The 10,383-nt window shown below is 42.1% G+C and overlaps 1 protein-coding gene across 1 annotated transcript; it reads right to left on the bottom strand.

The window, feature by feature from the left end:
* Positions 1–2,960: 2,960 nt before the first annotated feature.
* On the bottom strand, positions 2,961–8,665 carry LOC128442808 (protein disulfide isomerase Creld1). Its single transcript, XM_053425389.1, has 11 exons — positions 8,440–8,665; positions 6,918–7,038; positions 6,733–6,815; positions 6,209–6,319; positions 5,688–5,779; positions 5,299–5,478; positions 5,097–5,192; positions 4,917–5,000; positions 4,720–4,815; positions 4,482–4,622; positions 2,961–4,378 (listed from the first exon to the last, which is right to left on the bottom strand). The coding sequence occupies exons 2-11, from the start codon at positions 7,032–7,034 to the stop codon at positions 4,158–4,160; spliced, it is 1,221 nt and encodes a 406-aa protein (XP_053281364.1). The 5' UTR covers positions 7,035–7,038; positions 8,440–8,665; the 3' UTR covers positions 2,961–4,157.
* Positions 8,666–10,383: the final 1,718 nt, after the last annotated feature.

The raw sequence follows: 10,383 nt of genomic DNA, 5'->3' as shown, positions 1-10,383 counted from the left end.
ACCAGGGAGATAGCAGCTCTAGTATTCAAAGAGAAGTTATGAACAATGTTTTAGACCAGCATGTATATCCAACTCTTCACAACTCACTGTTCTGGCAAGGTTTGCTGTGCATTTTTTGAAGTTACCCTGCTCTAGGGGTCCTGGAGCCTCCTAGGTTTTCACCAGTGGATACAATATGTTACTTATTATATTTGGATCATCAATGGTTCTCTGACAGTATGGGCTGCAGTTGTGCTGAAGCCTCTGGTACCTGAACTCCTCACGAAGAACACACTGAAAACATTGTAGTGCAAAAGATCTAGAGAAAGAAATATTATCTGTGGAAGATGAGAAACATAACAGAAAAAAAACCGAAGTGTTGGTGAAAGAAAGAAAGTGTTGTTCACTCCAGAAGATGTGTGTAGTTTGTGCAAAGGGAACATTTAACCACCAGTTACCCAGAGGGAGTAAAAGAAAGACAGACAAAAGGGCTTTCAGAGTAAGTCAGGATATAATGAACTCAAAGTATAAACAGCTGAGATATACAGTATATCCAAATACCAGATACAAGGACAATAACAAGGCCAAAGTTGTATAAATACAAAACCAAAGTCTAAACACAAAAAGATTACCAGTCCAAATTCAACATCAACATTTCTGTTCAAAACACAAAGTTTAAAGTCAAATCAAAAGTCTTAAAATTTCCATAGCAGTCTTTTCAGAAGTTAGGGGCAAAGTCTGTTTTCGAGGTCCTGATGGAGCCTGTATGGGGTAATTATATTCATAGTATTATGATTAACTTAAATATAATAATTATTAACAGTCTAGACATATCACTGTTTGTACTTACCGCTCGGCTTGTAATAAAATGTTTTAGAAGTTGAAATGATTAATGAGAGGAATCAGTCTTCTGACTGGTTGTCCTGTATCATCTGTTAACATGTGATGAGGTCTGGAGACGTCTCCTTACTGTCTCTGGTTACTCCATTGTCACAGGGTAATAATCTTGTTGTGTGTGCACTGACCTTAAACTCCACACAGCAGCTTTCTCTTGGTCGGGGGGGGGGGGGGGGGGGGGGGTAACCTGATTCCCAAGGCAACTGTTGCCACTGCTAAACACTCAGTGAATGCACACAGGCAGATTAAGGTTAATTCTCCAACTTGTACCAGTACAGTCATTTGGATCAGTGTTATGATCGAATGTGAACAGACCTGCAACTTTAGGAGGAAAATTAAATCCTGCAGGACAAAGAGACAAAGACTGAACTTGTCTGGTGGACGAACAGAAGAGAAACACTGGACAACAAAATGAAACTACGTAAGATAACTTTTCTATTTGGTGTTTATAGTAATGTTGGTATTTAACAAGCTGGGACTCTGGTTATGTCAATCTTCATTACCACAGCAGCCTTAGCTTCCACACCAGTGTGTATTCGTCATGACACAGCTGCGGTCCAGCAGGGTCGCTGCCTGGTGGTCACTCCCAAGACCTTTCCCATCATCTCAGACTCTGCCCGACTGTGGACAAGCATTCAGGTGAGATTCAGTGACAGTCCGTTCATTGTGTGACTGATTCAAGATGAAACAAAACGTCTTATATCTGATCCCTAGAGTTTTCCCAGACTGAACCCTTTACATCCACCTTTGGTCCATAAACGCATCGTCAGTCTGGAGACGCCCGCTGTTCACCACCACAACCACCAGAGGACACTGATCATGCAGAGAAGGGAGCATCACATGTAGGAGCAGCATCACTGTGACAGATGTTTAACTGAGAATCAGTAAAAGAAGAAAAGTCACAGAGCTAATTCCATCTTGACCAGAGCTGAGTTTAAAGTCTTGTCATTGATGTGTCAGGTATCATCAAGTGTGGAGAAAACCCTTTTATGGAAGCAGCAGTGAAAGAGAAGAATACAGGTAAACGTGTGGATACCTTCACTTCACAGGTTGATGAGTCGTTTTATCCTTTAAACGTGTCCTGCATCACAGCTCATACTGCAAATACACTTTAGTGATGAGTCTGTCTTCCTCTGACAGGAGGGAGCTGCTGGAACAGTTAAAGAGGCAGATGGAGGAGAAACGTGTGGCCCTGAAACTGCAGCTGGTCGGTAAAGTGAAGGAGTCCGAGTATTTATGTGAAGTGGACCGTCTCGCCCTGTCCAGTGACAGAGAGCAAAGGATCCAGCACAGCAGAGCAATGACAGTGTTCAGAGACGAGAACAAGAAGGTGCACTTCCATTCATACATCATACATCCGCTGCTAATACTTTAATATTTAGGGAAATAACATCTATGTGCATCAAATTTGGTACCTGAAAGTAAGAGAGTGTCCTGAAAAAAGCTCCAACATGCTGGCTGCTGTCCGGATACAACAACATATGAAGGGAGTGAGTTGTGGTGTATTTCCTGTGTCAGCTGTGTGTGTTCTTGGGCTTGTGTGTGCGTGCAGCTAATGGAGCAGAGCTGGAGGGACAGAGCACTAACACGCTCCCAGGAGATCCTGAAGGAGAGAGAGCTGCTCCGCCTCAACCCCATTAACTGGAGTGGAACACTGAAATAGGTTGAACCTCAACATCCTGGGGAACAGACTTCAAGCTTTGCTGCAGGACTTGGTTCGGCACGGGTGTCGGATGACATTGAAAAATAACATACTGTATATAGTTCATGTAATTAGTGCTGTGATAGTCACTGATGGAACTTAAAGGGACATTTGGAGGGTTTTATATTTAGCATTAGAATGTCACTGTATTTCCAGTTATACAAGTTATTTTAGTATGGTATAAATCTAAACATAGAACTGACACAATTTATAATGGTGCTTCTGTTACATTGTCAGACTTGTTTTTAAAGTTGACCATAGAATTAAAATAGATGCAGCAGAACCAGAGATATCGTCTCTTATTCCATGCGTTTAACCTTGTCTAAACCTGATGCCTACATTACCCACAATGCAAGTTGACCAGCAACTGTTGAGAGTTTTTGCATCTCCTTTAATTTATGACAAAACATGCTTTTGAAGAAAACAAATTCCATACGCTTGAATGTTATGTTTATGCAAAGAGCATACAGTTCTTCACAAAATAAGAATAAAAATGACTTGGAGGGTTGCAGACTTTTCTTACAAAGCAAACATCTATAATGAACAATGACTGTATGGACGAGTTTTCACCCTTGGACAAGATACATTTGATGGATAGATGAGAATTGATGCCTCAGGTGCTTTCTAACATGATGCTACAATACCTGCTAGAATCACAACTGGATAAATTAAAAACTGCATTAAAATGCACATAAATACACAGAGAAGATGTCGAGAACTAAATATAACAAACATCATTCCAATAAATATTGCTTTCGAAATTAAAGGCAACAGAAAATGGCTCATCAAGATTAGAGCTGGTATTTTCCTAAGCACATTCCTCCAAACTCTTAAGTGGTCAGTAGCAGTAATGTTGGTGATCCAGCAGCTGTCAGACTTCCATGCCAAAGTGAGACAAATTAAAACAGTGTTGTACCTTTCATTTCAATTCCTGTTGTCATGCAGTATTACTGAAAAGAATCATTTCAGGAAGTAAGGAAATTAAAAAAAAAGTAATTCTGTGAACATTAATAACCAGTGGTTCATAATGGAAACATCCCAGAGTTTCAATGAGCTTTCTCTTTGGGCTGATTTCCTCGTCTACACCGCAGGCCCATAGCAAAAATTGACCCGGCACTGTTGAAACTAACGCAACATTCAAACTATGGGAAAAGCTCTGCTTGACGGGCGGGTGATGACTGGAGGTTTCGATTGTGTGGAAGAAAGACATCGTTTCTCGAGCAACATCGAGGCCAGATGGAAAATCCAAATGCATATTAGGTTTGAACAATCAGCGGTGGTCTTCATGTCAACCTTGTTCCCAACAAAGTTGAGGTAGGGGATTAAGTTCCTTTACATCAGTGCAGTGTGGCCTTGTTAGTTCCTCTTCAAGATATATGGCTCCGTGTCTTTAACGTTCCTGCATTATCCTATTCATAAACATACATTACCCCAAGCCCTTTCAAGTAACTCCCAAAACCAAAATAAATCCCTGAAAGGCAAGCTCTGTCGTGATCATTTTCTGCCCCAGTCGAATGATATTCACTCTGATTGGCTGGTACTCCACGGTCCTTTCATTAAATCGTGGCCTCAGACACTTCTAGCGTCCTTTTATGAATCCATCCAGCATGTAGTCCCCCTTCTCTGTCAACCAGTATCCGGCCATAGCAGCCACACCTCCAATGAAAATAGCCGTGAAAACCATATCACCCTTAGCAGCGAGCGTAGCGATGGCACAGATCACGACCCCAAAGAACATCTGCTGCAGGACAAGAACCTCGTCATCTGTCATGTCGTCAAACAGTCCCTTCTCTGGGCCGGCTGAGGAGCGACACAAAAATAACATTTAGCAAACAGATCTGAGAGGCTGTCAGCAACACACCATGTTGTACGTTTCTGCATATTTACGGCTACGGCTTCTCACCAGGTGGCTTGTTCTCGACACAAATGCTGTCTCTTCTGATGAATCCATCGGCACAGTCACAGTGGAAGGAGCCCTCCTCGTTGATACAGGCCTCGTTGAGTCCTGGGCACGCTATCGCACGCTCATTACATTCATCTATATCTGTGCAAAGGAGCAAAGAAACACAGCTTAAGTACATCAGGCCAAGGTTAAGAGTTAAACCGTAGATAAATTTAAGAGATAAGTAGTGGATCCTTACCAAGACACTTGGCTCCTTTCAATCTGTAGCCACGTGAACATTTCTTACAACGGGCAGGGCCGCTTCCCATGCATCCCACACATGCCTGGTCACAGCCTGGGTTGAGCAAAGATCACAGCGGTGAACATTGAATACCGAACTAGACATTAAGTCCTGTAATGTGACTTGAGCAGCAACAACTACAAAAGAGAGCCTACCTCTGCATTCATATGCTCCATCTGTGTTGTGACAGTACGTGTTCGAGGGACATCGAGCCAGCTCCGTACCACACTCGTCAATGTCTAAGAGACACACAGGGATAGTCAGAATACCAACGGCCAACAAACTGGCACAGAATCAATGAAACGTTACTGAATAAACTCTTAGGCCACACTCACCCACACACTTGTTGTCATGGAGGATCCAGCCCGGTTTACAGTCGAGGCATTTGTAATCCTGCGGCCCTTTGCACTTCTTACACGAGTAGTAACAAGCTTCAGACATAGAGAGACATGGAGATAATGAGACTTGAGCTGAACTCAAACACAATTAAGTTCATGCTGAGAATTTGTTGATGATTGAAAGGTTTATCTGAAGCACCTGCACAGGCTCCTTTGCTGTCATTGGAGCTGTTCTCTCTATAGTAGCCATCAGCGCAGCCCTGGCACAGACTGCCTGAGTATCCAGGATCACAGACGCACTCTCCATCTCCCAGTCGAGTCCCCTCCCCCTCACAGCGGCCGAGACCACCACACACCCCACCGGGGCTGGATGGACACTCTGTATTGGATGAGCATGACATTAGTGGTTCCCTGGTCAGTAGCGCTTTGAAAGAGTATGATTCTAATAACAAACATTTGCATTGACTATGTGATGAATTGTAAATAATGTTTTACACGGGACAGAAATAAATAAATGAAGGTCTGGTACAGTAAACTTTATATAGGGATCTCAGGTGGCTTGTGCTGAGTGGTTTGTGTGCTCCACACCTTTGCAGCCAGGCCCAAAGTGGCCAGGTGGACAGCAGAGTCTCAGTTCCTCTATGCACAGCCACTCAAACAGGTCTGGTGCCTCCTGCTGCCTAAAGGACACACACATCATGAGAGACATAGAGTTAGAACAGGGGAAAGGTAATGCGTTTTAACTAAACATACACAACAGTAACCAACACTGTGTCAATATGATAAACAAAATGTGGGATTTAGCCTTAATTTCTTTAAAAGACTTTATATTTTATCCATGTTCATCAAAATATTTATTATATATATTGTTTGGCCATGAAAACTAGACGTAAATCTCATTTAACTGTTGAGTCGTTTTTCCACTGTATGATCCACATGCTAGCCTGATTCTAGACCAACACTTTAATCACACTGAAAAACATGAGCTGCTCCCAGTAATGGCTACCAGACAACTAAACATCACCTGCTCCACAGCAAATAAGCCAACATGCAAACAATTACAGAAATGAAAGGGAGATTCAAATCGAGTATGCAAACAACACATGTACCTGTGGAACCACCACGTCTCCACCTGGTCCTCTATCTGCTCCAGCAGCTGGTTACATTCAAAATCTGTTTTCTCACAAGCAGCTTCTACAATCTCCAGCAGTCGAGTCTCACTGAAACAAGAAGGCATCAATTAAGAGATGCAGCTGGTGAATATGAAAACAGAACAGGTGCAGGGGTGTTGTTACACCACAAAGGAGCGTAACATTTGAAATAGACTGTCTAATGAAGTCATTCACATATTACAAAATATTATCCATATGTGCTGGGAAGGACTTTCTGACTGAATCACACTCTGTAGCATCTATTTAGTAATACAAATTAAAGAAAGAGGAAAGTTGGGAGTTGGTTATGTAACAATATGAAATCATGTTCTGAAACAATCTGTGTCATCTGCTATCTTTTTTTGGCATGTGCGATACCAGGCATCGACTGCCAATTCACAATCCTTTTTAGATTAGGTATATATATGTGCAAGTTTTTTAGCATTTTCATGAATAGATAGAATATGAAAACTTGCTCTTACCTCCGTGCATACTTAGCCAACTTATCTTCTTCCCAAGCAGTGTTACCACCCCCAAAGTTCTTTTTCGCCGTAACCTCCAAACCCTAAAAAGAGGAAAATCATTTTAGGGCATTAAATACCAAATATAATAAACTGGCACTGACAGACACAGATTAACTGATGCTTCACTATATTAACTGCAGTACCGTAATGAAACTTTCGGTGAGTTTTCGACAGGTCTGGCATGGCGCTGTCTGGACTCTCACCACAGAGAGTTCTGAGAGAAGTACCAGAGCAGGCAGGAACGGCCAGGCCCCCCACATGATCCTCCACAAGAAACACAAGCAAACACAATCAATAATGTAAATTATGCTAATTAATGTAGTAACAAACACACACATATAATTTAGAAAATTTTAATACATACAGTTTTTACTTACTTTAGTTCAAGTTTCCCTGATTAGCATTTTAAGTGTCAGATAAAGATTTGGTAAATTAGTTATATCACACTATAATAGACATTTGAATTGGAAACTTGTCCTGAGGAGACAATTAGCTTCACTCCTCTCCTCGGGTTTGTTTGTTGCGATGCTTTGATGCCCTGCTTAATCATCAGCAGGACAACCCAAAAACTTGTGAGCAAATTTCCATTAAATGTGGTAAGAAGATGGGACACGGGACAAAAATGAACCCAGTGAATTTCTGCAAACAAATTTAAATTGCTTTCTTTATCAATACAAGATCTTTGCAAGCATTTTTTTGGGACATTTTCCCAGATTTCCCAGAGAATAACTCATAGATCTTGATGAAATAAATCAAGTATATTTAGATAAATGATAAATGTATCTGTGACAATTTTGTGCAGCTGCATTTTATACATTTACTGTTGGGCCTGTTTACACAGCAGCCTTCACTTCATGATTTCCCCAGGAGGATTTACAGTTGCTGACATATATGATATGAAACACATTTGCTTAAAATTACATTGTGGTGCATAATAAACCGTTGATTCAATACATAAATGCTGCTTCTGATTTATGAATAGAGGATTCGCCGAGAAGAGTTTTACCTGCTGTAAGACTGTGAACATTAATAACATCAAGTATATTGTAGTTTGATAAGCCAACTAATGTCTCAAATGTCTTTTCATCAAACAACCCAGGTCCAAACAACAGACATATCCGTATAATATAGTGTTAAAAAAACTCTACAACTACTAACTGGTGTTATTCATGTTTTTATTTGATTGTGTTTTTCTCTTATTATTTTAATGAAGACCAACGTCATCTTCATCATTTGGGTGAATTTCAAACTGAGCTTTACATGATTAACAACAATCCTCACGTGGCTCAGTGACATGTGCTGTTGTGTTCATTAGTGTTGTTGTTGTAATTGTTGTATTCGTTCTGTAGAAAAGCTTTTCAATCACTCGCCTTAACTGGGATGCTCTAGTTCCAGCATTAGCTTAGCCAGCTCGGCTAGCTCAGCATCAGCACCACACTAGACCAGCTGACTAGCAGCTAAGGTCGTTAGTTAGCAGGTAGCCGGAGCTAACGTTGTTTCATCATTAGATGAGCGGACTACAGTCACAGAGTCCGTTGAACTCAGCGGTGTTAGCATCTTTAGATATTCATCCACACGTGTCCTTAACGCTGGAGACACTTTAAATAAAAATCAACTATTAGCATTAGCTAGCCGAGCTGATGTTAATAGCTGCTCCGCTCTTACCTTATAGCAAAACCACCACGACCGCTGCACCACTGACGATTGTCCGATTCCCTGCGTGTTCATACAGTAAAGGAGGAGGTTCATATTTTGGAGAGTCGGGTTTTAAAGTTTCGAGTGAGCCATTGTTGTAGCAGGTGTCGGGGCCAGCAGAGCGAGAGGCTGCTAGCTAGCGCTGGTGGAGCAGTGGCGAGGATGAATGAACCAGCAGCTTCCAGCTGGTTCCCTGTTCTCCACACAGGGTGACACCGCCCAGACCCGAGGAGGATGAGGGATTTAACTCATGACCACACACACACACACACACACACACACACACACACACACACACACACACGCACTACAGTACATTTAACCAAAAAAAAGAACATTAAAACCTTCTAATTTTCAAAATATACATATAAAGAACAATAAAAAAGGAGCCCGTTTTAACATTAGCACACAGGTTTGCACAATATAAATACAAATATTTACAAAATTATAAGTGCTCATCATCACAAAATTCAAGTGTCTCTCCCATTAGTCATTGCTAATAAAAGCATTAAGTTATACTGTTGTGCTTGATTTTCATCATCTGCTACTACCACTGTTTTGTAGCCTGGATGCCAGACGAACTTAGCCCCCTCACACAACATTTTAGGTCGGGCGGTTCGGTCTGGAGTCGCTCCGTTGGGATGCTTACCTGGACTGCCTGAGGACCCTTACAGAGACCAAGAAGGAGATGAAACTCTGCAAAAAGGAGGTGGAGGTTCTCCAGGAGAGAAATGCTGCTTTGATGGAGATGTGGAACGGGCTGAACATTGAAAAAAACAACCTTGAAGTTGAGGTCCAACAGAAGGACGAAATTATACAGAGGGAGACAGAGAAAGCCAAAGTTCAAACCTGCGCCTACATAAAATGCCAGGGCACCCTATTCAGCTCCTTCTCCATAAAGGAGAAAGAGCTAAAGAGCTTTAAGGCCCAGTGTGATGCACTGCAGGCAGGTCACCACCTGGAGCTGAGTCAGGTGGAAGAGACCTGCAGGAAGAACCTGGATGTTCTCCAGGAGGAAAACGCTGCGCTGAATGAGACGGTGAACAGGCTGACTTATCTAAATGCCAAGTCCGAAGATGAGGTCCAGCAAAAGGACCAAATCATACAGAGGGAGACAAAGAAAATAAGAGCTCGATTCAACGCATACATCGACTGCCTGGGCAGCCTCACCGTGAAAGAGAAGGAGCTGACTTCTGTGAGGCCAAATGTGATGCACTTCAGGCAGGTCACCACCTGCAGCTGAGTTATGTTCATGATTATGTGAAATGTTGTCACAATTTTACCAGGGCTCTTTTGCTTTTAAAAAAATGAGACATTTAGAGGTTTATCATTAAAAAAAAAAAAAAATCTCCTACTCAGTGTTGAATGTTTCCTTTTTTCCCGTCTGTGTATTTGTTTCCTGGATAAGTGACCACAGCTCTCTCCCTCCCATTCACTCCTCTGGTGTTTTGCACCTCTGATTGAACTTGACTGACTCTGCAGATTACCCTCCCAGTCTCTCTGAGTCTTACAGTCGTCATTCAGCACACAGTCACATGGTCCTCAAAGACGAGGACGACCTGCTTATATTTACTTACATATCATTACTTATATATATACCTTTTATACCTTAGTCGCGTTTTAAGTCTCGTCTTTGTGTTTAACTCAAGATCAGATATGTTCAGAGATGTTTTAAAACCCGACAAGGCTGTTCCATCAAATACAGCCGACAAGCCGCCTTTCCCAGGATGGCACCGGCAAATGATGAGCCGTCCGACGCTTGAGTATCACATGGCCCCCGGTCTTCGTGGGCCAGGTTGACCGAATGTTCTGAAGGATGGAACCGATGAAAGCACACACAGCAGAATTCTGAAATTGTGTTTCCTGGCGCGATACGCTCGCGTCAAGCGCAAAAAATAAACTCGACGCCGAAAC

Source organism: Pleuronectes platessa, chromosome 6 (genome assembly GCF_947347685.1).
Source record: "Pleuronectes platessa chromosome 6, fPlePla1.1, whole genome shotgun sequence".
Classification (NCBI taxonomy): domain Eukaryota; kingdom Metazoa; phylum Chordata; class Actinopteri; order Pleuronectiformes; family Pleuronectidae; genus Pleuronectes; species Pleuronectes platessa.
The sequence above is the reverse complement of the archived record's forward strand: the minus strand, read 5'-3'. Positions and strand labels throughout refer to the sequence as shown.